Source organism: Oryctolagus cuniculus, chromosome 9, assembly GCF_051225735.1.
Source record: "Oryctolagus cuniculus isolate XC-2025 breed Fujian yellow rabbit chromosome 9, ASM5122573v1, whole genome shotgun sequence".
In the NCBI taxonomy this organism is placed as follows: domain Eukaryota; kingdom Metazoa; phylum Chordata; class Mammalia; order Lagomorpha; family Leporidae; genus Oryctolagus; species Oryctolagus cuniculus.
In genome coordinates, this window is record NC_142875.1 from 1296824 (window position 1) to 1312126 (window position 15303).

General features: G+C 63.4%; 1 protein-coding gene across 1 annotated transcript; it reads right to left on the reverse strand.

Annotated features, from left to right (window-relative positions):
* Positions 1 to 444: 444 nt before the first annotated feature.
* SPACA7 (sperm acrosome associated 7) lies at positions 445 to 13487 on the reverse strand. The gene is made up of 6 exons (XM_070048373.2): positions 13397 to 13487; positions 5617 to 5673; positions 4532 to 4633; positions 2909 to 3016; positions 1351 to 1422; positions 445 to 599 (listed from the first exon to the last, which is right to left on the reverse strand). The coding sequence occupies exons 1-6, from the start codon at positions 13485 to 13487 to the stop codon at positions 574 to 576; spliced, it is 456 nt and encodes a 151-aa protein (XP_069904474.2). The 3' UTR covers positions 445 to 573.
* Positions 13488 to 15303: the final 1816 nt, after the last annotated feature.

The window sequence follows — 15303 nt, forward strand, 5'->3', positions numbered from 1 at the left end:
GGGGAATGCACTAGAGATGGGAGCTTTCTCGGCTTCTCATTCTAACTCTTGCCGACGCAGACCCCGGGAGGCAGCAGAGCTGGCTCTGGACTGTCTCTTCACATGGATCGAGTCCCTGGCCTGCCCCATCTGTAGGCATGTGGGAGTGCACCGTCGTGTGTGTCTGCCTCTCCAATTAAAGCACGCTCAGGTCCCCACGTGGCGCACACCGCCCGGTTTCCCCGAGCCGGGTGCTGCCCGTGCCGGGCTGGGGCTCCGCATCACTCAGGGGTCTCAGGTGGCCTCAGCTTCTGCAGCTGAACTTTGCACACACCCCCCACCCGAATGCCCTGGGGCCACTCTGGTCACATGTATAACCGACTGCTCGTGGTTTCAAGTCTTGGGTTCGAGCCCAGATTTCCTTTACTTTGTTGTTGGACCAGCTATGCATTTTAAAAACATCTTTATTACGCTTTACTCAGAACTGCTACAGAATCTTTGACAGTTTCAACATTGGCAAACAAAACAAGGACATCGCCTCCTCCAAGTCGCTCAGCTGATCTCCACGGAGCTGACGGTCATGGCGGCAGCTGCCTAGCTCTGCGCCTGCCGGTGTCTGCCTGAGCCAGCACAGAAAACGGGAGAAAACACCGTGACGTAAGACCAGCCGCCCCCTCCCTGCTGCCCCCCACAGCACTGCCGCACATGTCACGGCAACTGGAGCCAGAAACGTCACAGAAGCTCCTCCGTCACGGGCACGGCCCCTGCCCCCCCCCCCCCACCTCCCTGGGGTGGGCAGGGGTAGGCGCAGGTGAGCTCGAGGGTGCCCGAGGCTGCAGGAAGTCCACCGTGAGGCCGAGGGTCCTGCCAGGGCCGCGCGCCGTCTCCCGCGAGGCCAGGGTTGGATGCCTCCGTCATCAAGCCACACGGCATGGGGCAAGAGGGGAGACAGGGAGGGAGCGGAACTGTGTGACGAGGAAAGGTGTTCGGGTCTTGTACAAGAGAACCAGAAACCAGATGATGCGACTTCCCTTGCGCCAGGTCCATGAAGCCCCCGCCCCCCGCAAGGCTGGCTCTGCCCCGCTGACAGAAGCTTTGTGCGTTAGTTTAGGAAGCTTGAGGTACACCCCGAGATCTTAAGACGCAACAGGCAAACATCAGGACACAAAACCCAGCAGGTATGAGGAAACAGCCCGACCACGTCCACAGAAACGGCCTGCGGGAGGCGCTCAGACTCCGCGTGCCTCGGGGATCCTGATGGCGACCACACGATGGCACGGGGATCTGGCAGCATCACAGCACGTGGTCACCCCCGCCCCCCGTGCTGCCCCTCCGGCGCCCACAGCGCAGGTGGGCCTGCAGCCGCCTCACCTCCGGCAGACAGCTGTGGCTTGCGGGAGTCCTTGGCAGCCCCCACGTGGGCGTTCTCTCCAGTGCTGGCCTCTTCAGCGCAGAACACGGGGAAAACAGGAAGGTTACTGATTACAGGCGTGCGAAGATTTCGGCCGTCGTGAAGCATTACCCTGAGATGCTAAGACATCGTCAGGTCTCACTTGCAAACGTGTTCGCAAAGTCTGCGTCAGTCACCCGGCCACTGCCACGGATGTTCACTCCGGTTCTGAGGATTTACCTCGGAGACGCTTCGGCAGCCACAGGAGAACACCTGGGCACCAGGGTGTCCACTGCAGCGAGCGGAGGGAGGGCTGCGCAGTCCGCACGTGCCCAGCCCTGCGGGCCCCAGCACCCGGTGCTGGTGCTTGACTGCGAAGAGCACCCCTCCAATAAATGCAGCCCAACCCAGGCAGAACAGGGAGCCCCCGGAGAGCCCAGGACATCTGTGGGACCAGGAAGTCCGGCGGCGCCTCAGAGATGGACACGTCGGGGTATGAGAGAGCCGTGCAGAGGGAGCCCCGGCCCTGCTGGGCCCCCGGCAGCGGGACAGATAACCACGTTCATGTGTGCTGACCCTGGACTACATGCAGAGCCACGTGGCCACGTGCTTGGCAATGCTGAGTGAAGAAGTGGGTGGGGGAGGGGCAGCACCGCAGAATCGGGTGAATGAGTCTGTGAGGAGAGGCAGAGGAGTTGCCATGTGGCAAACACTGGGATACCCACAGGCAACCGGCAGACGCCAGGCAGTGGGACGGGTTCGGGGCAGTGTGAGGTGTTAATGCAAAGTGGAGTCACAGCTGAGCTTCACCCTGAAATACCTGGCTCAGGCCTCCCGAGCCCCAGAGGCTGCTCACGACGGAGGCTGTGGGGTGACTGAGCGCAGAGTTCCTGGCCCCCGGAGCTGCTGGGGGCTGGGACGAGCGTTTAATCCACTCTCCCCCTCACCCGACACAGCGTGGGAGCTGTGACCACACCGGGGTGTTCCACACCTGTGTCATGTGACACCTCCCCCTTTCTGGTTCACAACCCTCGGGACAGAGAAGACGTGGCACCCTGTGCCCTGTGGGGTTCCCGCGTCTCCCCCTGGGCCCCTGCACACGGGAGCTGTGACCACACCGGGATGTCCACACCTGTGTCATGTGACACGTGCCCCCCTTTCTGGTTCTTAACCCTCGGGACAGAGAAGACGTGGCACCCTGTGCCCTGTGGGATTCCCGCGTGTCCCCCTGGGCCCCTGCACGCTGGTCTTTTCCCCAGCAAACTCATCCCTCTCTTGGGGAACCCCTGGGGGACACTCTGGCCCCCCTGCCCCCAGGGAGAAGTGACTCAGCCTAGTCTCAGGGCAGGGGCTGGCATTGTGGCACCTACCAGAGGCCTTTCTGCCAAGCTCCAGGCTGTGGTTTCCCCAAAGCTGGAGACCTCGGGCCCTTTCCCTTCCCAAGGGAGACGCTTCCGTCTGCGTCTGCACTGCCTCCCCCCCCCGACAGCCCCCTGGGGACCCTGGGCAGGGCCGCCCCTCCCTCCCGGGTGTGTTTACCGTTGTTGGAGTTTCTGTCCTCATTGCCAGAAGAGAACTGTATGTGCTCTAATAATTCATGGTAATTCTCGGAGCTGTCAGCCTGGTAATTCTCATCGATTCCAGAGTCTTCAGTGGAGAACATGGAAGAGATGGGAGGGCGTCTCATCACACACGTGGGAACTCTTCTGGCCGGAGTGCGGCAGGTGGGACGATGTCGGCAGCTCGGGTTGTGTTTGGACAAGTGCACGGGGCAGACGCAGTCCACGGTTGGGGGACTGTCCCTCACGCCACTGCCGAGCCCCGCTGCCCGTCGTGGGGAACCGAGAGGGGCCAGCCCTGACCCAGCTGTGGGCTCGGACTGGGGCTTGGGGCTGTTGGGGTTGTGTGAGGTCACGGGGGTCTCATGATTGAAGACCGCTGTGGCTCCTGAGAAGAGGGAGAGAGCCCGTCTCGCCCACCACGTGATAGCCTGTTCATACATTACACAGCCTCGGGTGTTTCCTCGCGACGCCCGATGCAGAAAGCCACGCAGGAGTCTGGCCTCACCTGACCACCTTGCGTCCAGTGGTCTGGGCACATCTAGGAGCTGGGGGGATGCCTGGGGGCGGGGTGTCAGGATGCTGAGCCACCTCCTGAGGAGTGCCCGCCCCTGTGCCTCATGGGATTGCTGGCCCGGCCCCCTCCCCCACCCTGGCGGCTGCCCGGGGTCTGCGTGCTGCCTGATTCACCTGTACGTTTCTGACCAGGTGAAGCTGCACTCGGGAGAGTGCGCTGCATGTGCCCGCCCCGTCTCAGTGGCCCGGGGTGCAGCCCGGTTACAGCTCAGTCCCGCCTCCCTTCAAGTGGGGTAACAGCAGCCGCTCTGCTCCCCAAAGCCTCCAGAGGGCGCCACGCGAGGTGCACGCTGGGCGTGGCCACCGTCCCTGCACCTGTCCCTCGGGGGCTACCCCATGTGCAGCCGAGCACAACGTGCTGGCGTGTGCACACTGGGGACCACCCCGGAGTGGACAGGGAACCGCCCTGCCACTCTGGGGTCCCTGCCTCCGTCCCCGCAGAAGTGGTGTGTAGTTCTTTCTTCCACGTCACCGCGTGCCTTTGTCTCAGGCACAGCTGGTCTCAGTGTGCTAAGATAGCAGGGCCGGGCCTGTCCCACAGACTCCCAGGGGCGCGTGCGACCGCGGGGCGGGAAGAGGTGTACTTGGGGTGGGAAGAGGTGTACGTGGGGCAGGAAGAGGTGTACTTGGGGCAGGAAGAGGTGTATGTGGGGCGGAAGTGGTGTACGTGGGCCGGGAGCAGTGTACGTGGGCTGGGAGCGCTGTACATGGGACGGATGCGCTGTACGTGGGGTGGACACGTGGTACATGGGGTGGACACGTGGTACATGGGGTGGACATGTGGTACATGGGGTGGACATGTGGTACATGGGGTGGACACGTGGTACATGGGGTGGACATGTGGTACATGGGGTGGACACGTGGTACGTGGGCGGGAGCGCTGTACGTGGGGTGGATGCGCTATACGTGGGGTGGACACGTGGTACGTGGGCGGGAGCGCTGTATGTGGGCGGGAGCACTGTACGTGGGGTAGACACGTGGTACATGGGGCGGACGCGCTGTATGTGGCCGGGAGCGCTGCACTTGCTTTTCTCCTGGACCGTCTTCATGGGCACTGTCGCCGCGGTGGTTTGCGTTTCAGCCGACTTTGTTTTATTCGGATCCAAAATCTCCTGGACGAGAATCTCATCTGGGAAAAGCACACGAGAGCATAGGGAAGCCCTGGCCACAGGACCACAGGACCCCCGCCCCGCTGGCCGCCCGTGCCTGGGGCCGTCTGTGCACCCTGTGGGTGCAGAACAGGAGCCCCTGCCCGGGGGGCCTGAGCTGGGCTGGGCTGGCCCTGCCCTGAATTCCTGCAGAAACACCAAAACCGTCTGGAAATCCTGATGGCAAACATAAGCCCCCCCCCCCAAAAAAAAACAAACCCATCAGGGGCCGACCAGTCCTGGGGCACTGTCCCTGGGGGGCTCTGGCCACGTGGCCACGCGCCACGACGTGGCTGCCCCAGACTGCAGCGTTCTCTCAGTGCCAGGTACACGCTGCACGGTGAAGATTCGGCGTGATAACAAGACTGAAACTACCCTGGAGCACGGCTCCCATCCTGGGTTGCAGTAACGGCGGCTGTGAAGCGCCTTTCTCCCGTCTCGCACTGCCGTGGCCGTGGAGCGTGTGGGGCCGCATCTGTGGCTTGCCTCGTGTTGACCCGCGACCCTCAGCCTCCCTGGGAGCTCTCAGGAAACACTCAGGCCCACCAAAGCAGCAGTCCACTTGGGGCAGAGGCGGGGTCAGTCCTGCCCCCCGGGGGTGGGAAGCTGGGGAGGCCGGGGCTCTGCCTGGGTCCTCGTGGGTCCTGCTCTCCGGCCAGGGATGCAGATCGGACTCAGGAGGTCTGGGTGGGGCCTGGGCCAGGTGGTTCTAGCAAGCTCTGGGTGCCCCTGCTGGCCCCTGGACCTTGCTGGGGGAAGCGAGGCTCCCAGACGCTGGCCAGGGCTCCTGACCTAAAATTCTACTTCATTCTGTGGGTGTCTGACTCTCAGAGGCAGACGCGGAGGCCGTGGGCTGTGCCAGCATGGTTCTGGCCTCACCAAATGGGCTCTTTTTGAAATCTACAGCTTGTGCTAACAACTCCCACTCCTCTGACACGCAGAGCAGACGCGGGGGAGTCCTTACCAAACACTCCAGGCATGTCTTGGTTTCTTGCACTGGATGGCGTTTCAGTAGTCAGATCTGGGGAAAATAAAACCCTAGTTCAGCAGTGTGCGTGGACCGGCGCCGACTTCTCTCCCAGGACCCGGTTTGCAGGATCCTCCCGGCCTGCTCTCCTGGAAGGAGCCCTGTGCGGGCCCTGTCCCTCCCGTGTGTGCCGAGATGGCCCAGGACTGTCCCCTGGGACTGGGGTTTCTCATCTGGAGTCAGTGGGGAAGGTGCCCATGCCCGCGTGGCCCTGAGGACCGAGCCCATGAGGCACCTGCATGCTTGGAGCTGAGACCCTGCCGCCTGGTGTCCGGGGGCAGAAAATGCCCCAGTTCCCGGGACGGCGGGGCTCGTCCACTGCTGTGAGCGTGTGGGGGAGGCGGGACACAGCTCCCCTGTAGGAGCCACGCTTCCGCCTCCTCTGTGAGCCCTGGAGTCCTTCCCGTGGAGGCGTCTCGGGTTCCTGCTGGGGTCACCTGGACGGGGGGACTTGGCTGAGCCCTCAGAGACGCCCGCTGACCTCTCACTAGGGACTTGTGCCCGGCCAGTCAAACGTGTTCTCTGTCTCGCTCAGGAGCCCGGGTATAAAGCCCCGGCCCTCCCCTCGTGGCGTGCTGAGCTGCCCGTGGCCTGGGGCTGCCTGGCCCCTGGTCCCCGAGTGCCCAGGACACTTGCTGACCCCCGAGGGCGCCGACTCGTCTGTCCCAGGACGGCGCCTGAGTGATCTGAAAGCTCAGAGGGGTGATTCGGGGATGGAAAAGGTGTGAGCCACGTGATGCCACGTGTGGCTCCGTGTGTGGGTGGGGACCCAGAGAGGCAGTCCGGGTGCCCCGTGTGCAGATGAGCCGGGGAGTCGCGTGGGCAAACACGTCCGTGTCCACAGCGGCTGATCTGCGGCTCCGCTGCTTCAGGACAGGGACGGGGCCGCCGTGCCGAGCGCAGGCCGCTGTGTGGCAGCGACGCCGAGCCAGCCCGGCGCCCTCCTCGGCAGCACCCACCACCCGCTTCCTGGGTTCTGAACTTCGCGACTTTCTTTGTTAGAGGCCGCAGTACCTCGGGTCCTGGTCCTGGGTCAGCTGTCCCCTGCGGGGTGGGGGGGTGGGGGGCATGCCCGGCCCCTCCCAGGATGGCTGGGCGGAGCCTGCGCACCTTCCCTCCCTGAGCGCACAGAGCTCTGGGAGAGTCTGAAGTGGCAGCACTAAACCAGTGACAAAGCGGATTTCCAAATGGCTTTAATGACGGACAATCTGCATCCCAATGGGCTCATCTGCACCGGCGCTGAGAACAATGCGGGAGACGGGAGAGGTCTGCCGGCGCTGACAATGGCTTCCCAGTGTGCTGACCTCGTGCAGGAGACGCAAGTACAGTTCTCCTTGGACGAGACATTAATGAGTCATTAAGAATGGGGACAGCTGCGCGTGCAGCACTTTGTTAAAAATATCCTTTTCACTCGTGTCTGTGCCGTGATTATAATGGAGGCCTCGTGCCAGTCAGCAACAGGCATGTGAGGCAGGGAGCTCGTGTTTGCGGGTCCTGCGTCTGCGGGGAGTGGCGTCCGTGTGTCCGTGTGTCCTGTGTTTGCGGGGAGTGGCGTCCGTGTGTCCGTGTGCCCTGCGTTTGCGGGGAGCAGCGTCCGTGTGTCCTGTGTTTGCAGGGAGCGGTGTCCGTGTGTCCTGTGTTTGCGGGAAGCGGTGTCCGTGTGTCCATGTGTCCTGTGTTTGCGGGGAGTGGTGTCCGTGTGTCCTGCGTTTGCGGGAAGTGGTGTCCGTGTGTCCTGTGTTTGCGGGGAGTGGCGTCCGTGTGTCTGTGTGTCCTGTGTTTGCGGGGAGTGGTGTCCGTGTGTCCGTGTGTCCTGCGTTTGCGGGAAGCAGTGTCCGTGTGTCCTGTGTTTGCGGGGAGTGGCGTCCGTGTGTCCGTATGTCCTGCGTTTGCGGGGAGTGGTGTCCGTGTGTCCGTGTGTTTGTGGGGAGCACTGAGGGGGCCGCTTCACCGAGCCGCTCCCGCTGTCACCTCTCGCTGAGGCTTGTGGCTCAGAGCCGCCCTCAGCCACGTAAGTGAGACCGTGCCTGTCTCACCCACGGGCAGCCTGCGCACTGACCTCCATGGAGCGTCCGCTGTCGAGTGCTGGGATTTTGCTGGGGTTCACTGGGAGAAATCGGACTGAATCCCCCTCCATCGCCAGGACCATGTCGGCAGCTCCTTCCTCCATGCCTGGGTGTCCCAGGATTCCACACGTGGGCGAGCCATGCCATGTGGTCAGGTGCCTTGGCCTTTCCACGTGTGTGAGAGCCGTGCCATGTGGGCAGGCGCCCGGCATCTCCACGTGTGCAAGAGCCGTGCCACATTGCAGGTGCCCGGCATCTCCTCACGCAGGAGAGCCACGCCCCGTGTTCCGGACAGCCCTGGGGCAGTGCCCGGAGCGGAGCGGGGAAGCCGGCCTTCACCCTGGGCTGCAGCTCTCCCCTCCTTGGTCTCTCCAGCTGATCGTCTGGGCAGAGTCGCTGGAGCTGCGAGCCCAGCTCGTGCCGTGTCGGCGTGGGCCCCCTAGCCAACGTGTGCCGAGCAGCTCCTGGAGGGGCACACGTGGGGGCCGGCAAGCACGGGCTGTGGGATGGCACGGCGTCGTCTGCCCCACAGAGCTCCCCGCCCCCGGGGCCTCAGGCCGGCGCTGCCTTAGCACCGGGTAACTGGGTTTCTGCAGGGTCTGGGGGCTGGAGCTGCTGCCTTCCCCCAGGACGTGGACAGGCCCTGCCCCACGCAGACGTGAGGCCAGGCGGGACCATGGGTGTTGCCGTGAGCAGGAGGGGGTGCCTGCCTCTCTCTCCCTCTCTCCGGAGCGGCCCGAGGGCTGTGCAGGTTCCAGGGTTCCTGAGCTTTAGCTGTGGGGAGGGGGGCCAGCAGGTGGCCTGAACCCCTTCCTGGAGAGGAGGCCGGGCAGGGAGAGCCCGCCCAGCCTCTGGGCCTTCTGCTCTGTCTGCAGTTGCGAGCCCCAGTCCTCAACTGGGGAGAGGTCAGACAAAGGCACGCGGGGCCCGCTTGGGTCCTGAGCCCGGCAGGCCACCGGCAGAGGGCCAGCTGGCACTGGGGTACAAGTTTGACACGACTGGGCGTGACAAAGGAGAGTGATTGGCCCACAGTAAGAGGGAAAAAAGAGCAGAAAGCCTCAGTGAACGAGCAAGTTCACGTGTATAGTTGTGTCTGTCGTTATTATATAGTTATGTGTAGTCATTATCCAGCTGTGTAGCTCCCAGATATAAAGGGCCATGAGAGGAGCAGGACCTCGTGGTCCAGGCAGGCGAGGCCGCACGGGGCTGCCTTTCCCTCCCGCCTTCCCCGCGGGCGCTGCAGCGCGCAGCCTGCTCTGGGCTCTCGGTGTGCTCCTCCTAAGAGCTCGCCATGGCTTCTCTTCACTGTTGCGCTGCCCGCCGTGGAAGCCAGCATTTCCTGTGGCTCTCGCCGCGTGTCTTCTGTGCCTCGTGTTTTCGATTGCTTAGGAAAACCGAGTCTTGCCGATTCTGAAGACACCAAGGATGTTCGTCTTAGCCTCCGCGTTGCCTCCTGTTTGCGGCTTGGGAAGCCTCTTCTCATTCTGGTCGCACCGGCAACCTGAGCGCTGTTCCTAGGCGGCTCTGCCCCCCGACAAGCACGCCAGCCCGGACGCTTTTACAGCTTCCCAAGCCGACTTCGGAACGAGGGGTTTCTGGCCCAAACCTTGAGTTTTCCCAGAGCCCCTGGGGGGTCTCGAGGGCTGAGGAGGCCGGGCGGAGCTGGTTGCCTTGTTGATGTGTGAGGCGGCGTGGAGGTAGGGGGCGGTGGCCCCGTCCATGCTGCGGTCGCACGGGTTTTCGGACACTGCGTGAAGCTCCTAGAACTTGGGGCGTGCCCGAGCCTGCAGGATGGCTCCTGGTAACCGTGTTGTCGCTGCCTTGAACTGCGGCGTGTCCCAGCCCCCAGCCCTCGTGTCGACTGTGCTCCAGTGAGCTCTCTGCAGACCCGGGGCCTCGCGGGGAAGGTCCCCTGCCAGTTCCAGGCGGCGGTGGCTTCTCCTCTGACGCCGTCCTGAACGCAGTGCCAGGCAGGCTGCTGGAACCTGGCAGGCGCACCGGAGTCCGGCCTTCTGATGAGCTAGGCTCACACGCCGGGGCTTTGGGAGACATCCTGACCGCAGGGGGAAGCTGATGGGTGCACAGACCGCTGGCCCGAGACCACGCGAACGAGAACGCATTGCAGGAGGCGCAGTGAACTGATGGCGATGGTTAGAATTTTCTGAGTTTTTGTTGGAAACGTTGCTGGCTCTTTAATAGTTTCAGGATTCAGACACCCCCGCCCCCCTTCCCTGCTCTTTTCTCTTAAGCTGTGTGAAACTTACAGCAATTTGGTAATTATGCTGTTAGAAGCAGAAGAGACATTTGTATTTTCTCGCCAGCCGATTCCTCCAGAATTTGAAAATTCTTATTTTCGTGGCCACGTAATCATTTGCATGAGTTCCCTAAGAATCCATCCTCCAGCTGGGCACTCCTGGAGGCCTTGGCTGTGTACCCAGGCTAGGGCCACAACCAGCAGGTGTGCAGCGCCAGACTCGGGCCGGCAGAGTGGGTTTGATTTGGCAGGAACGGTGCTGGGGCCTGCTGGGCAGCACCGTCTTCCGGGGCAGTAGGGAGTCGCTTCCCGGGGAGCCTGGCTCCTGGGGGCCCTGGGCCTCGGGGTGGGGGGGGTGTCTGCAGGCTGACCGGGGTCGCCGAGGAGAAGCTGCGGCCGAGCAGCCTGGAACCTGGCCGCAGCTTCTGGGACCGGGGACCGAGCGCCAAGCAGGGTGGCCCCGCCCGGGGGTGCTGGGAGCCCTGGGAGACGACACTGCACAGGGGCAGCGTGCACTGAGGGTCGGCCCCCGTGCACACGGCAGGAGGGCACCACACTCAGCATGCCCGGCCCAGCCCACTGCACACCTGGGCACCCCCCCCATAGTGCGTCACCTCCTCCTCCTCACCCTGACACCTCCTCACCTCCTCCTCCTCACCCCCCAGGCCTCCTCACCTCCTCCTCCTCACCCTGACACCTCCTCACCCACCAGGCCTCCTCACCTCCTCCTCCTCCTGACACCTCTCACCTCCTCCTCCTCACCCTGACACCTCCTCACCTCCTCCTCCTCACCCCCCAGGCCTCCTCACCTCCTCCTCCTCACCCTGACACCTCCTCACCCACCAGGCCTCCTCACCTCCTCCTCCTCCTGACACCTCTCACCTCCTCCTCCTCACCCTGACACCTCCTCACCTCCTCCTCCTCACCCCCCAGGCCTCCTCACCTCCTCCTCCTGACACCTCTCACCTCCTCCTCCTCACCCCACCCCAGGCCTCCTCACCTCCTCCTCCTCACCTCCTCCTCCTCACTGTGATACCTCCTCACCTCCTCCTCCTCACCTTGACACCTCTTCACCTCCTCCTCCTCACTCTGAAGTCTCCTCACCTCCTCCTCCTCACCCCACCCCAGGCCTCCTCACCTCCTCCTCCTCACCCCCCAGGCCTCCTCACCTCCTCCTCCTCACCCCACCCCAGGCCTCCTCACCTCCTCCTCCTCACCGTGACACCTCCTCACCACCTCCTCCTCACCACCCAGGCCTCCTCACCTCCTCCTCCTCACCCCCAGGCCTCCTCATCTCCTCCTCCTCACCGTGACACCTCCTCACCTCCTCCTCCTCACCCTGACACCTCTTCACCTCCTCCTCCTCACTCTGAAGCCTCCTCACCTCCTCCTCCTCACTGTGACACCTCCTCACCTCCTCCTCCTCACCTCCCTAGCCTCCTCACCTCCTCCTCCTCACCAACCAGGCCTCCTCACCTCCTCCTCCTCACCGTGACACCTCCTCACCTCCTCCTCCTCACCCCCAGGCCTCCTCACCTCCTCCTCCTCACCCTGACACCTCATCACCTCCTCCTCCTCACCCCCAGGCCTCCTCACCTCCTCCTCACCCTGACACCTCCTCACCTCCTCCTCACCCTGACACCTCCTCACCTCCTCCTCCTCACCCTGACATATCCTCACCTCCTCCTCACCAACCCCAGGCCTCATCACCTCCTCCTCCTCATCCTGATACTTCATCACCTCCTTCTCACACTCCTGGGCTTCACCTCCTCCTCCTCACCCCACCCCAGGCCTCCTCACCTCCTCCTCCTCACCCTGATGCCTCATCACCTCCTCCTCCTTACCCCCCCCCGGTTTCATCACCTCCTCCTCCTCACCCTGACGCCTCCTCACCTTCTCCTCCTTACCCCCCCCAGGCTTCATCACCTCCTCCTCCTCACCCTCCAGGCCTCCTCACCTCCTCCTCACCCTGACACTTCCTCACCTCCTCCTCCTCACCGTGATACCTCCTCACCTCCTCCTCCTCACCCGCCAGGCCTCCTCACCTCCTCCTCCTCACCCTGACGCCTCATCACCTCCTCCTCCTCCTCACCCCACCCCGGGCCTCCTCACCTCCTCCTCCTCACCCTGACGCCTCATCACCTCCTCCTCCTTACCCCCCCAGGCCTCCTCACCTCCTCCTCACCCTGATACCTCCTCACCTCCTCCTCCTCACCCCCCAGGCCTCCTCACCTCCTCCTCCTCACCCCCCAGGCCTCCTCACCTCCTCCTCCTCACCCACCAGGCCTCTTCACCTCCTCCTCCTGACACCTCTCACCTCCTCCTCCTCACCTCCTCCTCCTCACCCCCCAGGCCTCCTCACCTCCTCCTCCCCCTGATGTCTCTGCACGTGTACCTTCTCCCAACACAAATCCCTGTGTCACTTAGCAGGACCCAGCCTAACCATTTAGTCATCTCTCGGCCCTGATTCTGCCCTGGGGCTGTGGTGTGTGTGTCCGCCTCTCCTCCTTGTATTCTGTGCGGAACCAGTGTGTGCGCCCTCAGACTTCCCATGTTAGAGCCCCCACCCCCACCCCAGCAAAGCTGTCTCTGTATCTCCCAAGTGTCATGATTATGTTTTCTGTCCCCGATAATACCTGCTGTGGGAGCGTCGGTTAGTCTTATTAATGCGGTATGGAACTGTGGTTAAGTACAATAATTCACGTATCTTTTAGCAAAGAAGTACTTTACATGAAATGGTGAGGCACCTTGAACCCTGTTAAAGTGCCCCAAAATCAGAGTGTGTGTGTGGAAACTAAGGAGGCAAAGTGCAGGGTTACTGATGCGCTGGGGGGCACATGGACGTCCAGGGAGGTCTTCCTCTGATCCAGTTCAGTTGCAGAGCCTCCGTGCTGGAAGCCGGCACTCTGGTGCCGCGGGCTAAAGCCCTGGCCTGCAGTGCCGGCATCCCAGACGGGTGCTGGTTCGAGTCCCAGCTGCTCCACTTCTGACCCAGCTCTCTGCTGTGGCCTGGGAAAGCAGTGGAGGATGGTCCAAGTGCTTGGGCCCCTGCACCCGCGTGGGAGACCTGGAAGAAGCTCCTGGCTCCAGATTGGCTCAGCTTGTCACTGCAGCTATTTAGGGAGTGAACCGGTGGATGGAAGATATGTCTGTCTGTCTGTCTCTCTTTATCTCTACCTATCTCTGTCTTCCAAATAAATAAAAATAAATCTTTAAAGAAAAAGAAAACTTGGTGACAGAGTGAATATGCGGGACCTGAGTGCCCTCCTGTGGAGCTCTGGCCCCTACAGGGCTTCCCAGACTGAAAACCTGTGAAGGTTCACTGAGTGGTCGCTGAGGGATAGTGGCAACCGGGAGGAGCACCGCGCACCCGCCTTGGAGCCCTGCGGGGCGCTACCTGAGGTCCTGTTGAGAGGCTGGAAGTAGGCTTCTCGCCAGCAGTACAGCAGGACGACGCCGCACCAGGTCCCGAGCCAGTTCACCATCATGGTCCCCCGGCGAGGAGCAAGGCTTCTCTCGAAGGCCTTAGCTTCGCCAGCCTCGGTCTCCAGGATACATGGAATGTCAGGCACCTGTGAGGTCAAAGCAGGAAGTGAGCTGGGCCCTGCCCAGGGACCTGTGACGTCAGACAAGGCAGTGAGCTGGGGTCCGGCCCAGGGACCTGTGACGTCAGACCAGGCAGTGAGCTGGGGCCCTGCCCAGGGACCTGTGACGTCAGACCAGGCAGTGAGCTGGGCCCTGCCCAGGGACCTGTGACGTCAGACCAGGCAGTGAGCTGGGGTCCGGCCCAGGGACCTGTGACGTCAAACCAGGCAGTGAGCTGGGGTCCTGCCCAGGGACCTGTGACGTCAGACCAGGCAGTGAGCTGGGGCCCTGCCCAGGCACCTGTGACGCCAGACCAGGCAGTGAGCTGGGCCCTGCCCAGGGACCTGTGACGTCAGACCAGGAAGTGAGCTGGGCCCTGCCCAGGCACCTGTGACACCAGACCAGGCAGTGAGCTGGGCCCTGCCCAGGGACCTGTGACGTCAGACCAGGCAGTGAGCTGGGGCCCTGCCAAGGGACCTGTGACACCAGACCAGGCAGTGAGCTGGGGCCCTGCCCAGGCACCTGTGACGTCAGACCAGGCAGTGAGCTGGGGTCCTGCCCAGGGACCTGTGACGTCAGACCAGGCAGTGAGCTGGGGTCCGGCCCAGGGACCTGTGACGTCAGACCAGGCAGTGAGCTGGGGTCCTGCCCAGGGACCTGTGACGTCAGACCAGGCAGTGAGCTGGGGCCCTGCCCAGGCACCTGTGACGTCAGACCAGGCAGTGAGCTGGGCCCTGCCCAGGGACCTGTGACACCAGACCAGGCAGTGAGCTGGGCCCTGCCCAGGGACCTGTGACGCCAGACCAGGCAGTGAGCTGGGGCCCTGCCCAGGGACCTGTGACGTCAGACCAGGCAGTGAGCTGGGGCCCTGCCCAGGGACCTGTGACGTCAGACCAGGCAGTGAGCTGGGCCCTGCCCAGGGACCTGTGACGCCAGACCAGGCAGTGAGCTGGGGCCCTGCCCAGGGACCTGTGAGGTCAGACCAGGCAGTGAGCTGGGGCCCTGCCCAGGGACCTGTGACGCCAGACCAGGCAGTGAGCTGGGGTCCGGCCCAGGGACCTGTGACGTCAGACCAGGCAGTGAGCTGGGGTCCGGCCCAGGGACCTGTGACGTCAGACCAGGCAGTGAGCTGGGCCCTGCCCAGGGACCTGTGACGTCAGACCAGGCAGTGAGCTGGGCCCTGCCCAGGGACCTGTGACACCAGACCAGGCAGTGAGCTGGGCCCTGCCCAGGGACATGTGACGTCAGACCAGGCAGTGAGCTGGGGCCCTGCCCAGGGACCTGTGACACCAGACCAGGCAGTGAGCTGGGCCCTGCCCAGGCACCTGTGACGTCAGACCAGGCAGTGAGCTGGGCCCTGCCCAGGCACCTGTGATGTCAGACCAGGCTGTGAGCTGGGGCCCTGCCCAGGGACCTGTGACATCAGACCAGGCAGTGAGCTGGGCCCTGCCCAGGCACCTGTGAAGTCAGACCAGGCAGTGAGCTGGGGCCCTGCCCAGGGACCTGTGACACCAGACCAGGCAGTGAGCTGGGGCCCCGCCCAGGCACCTGTGACGTCAGACCAGGCAGTGAGCTGGGCCCTGCCCAGGGACCTGTGACACCAGACCAGGCAGTGAGCTGGGGCCCCGCCCAGGGACCTGTGATGTCAGACCAGGCAGTGAGCTGGGGTCTGGCCCAGGGACCTGTGACACCAGACCAGGCAGTGAGCTGGGCCCTGCC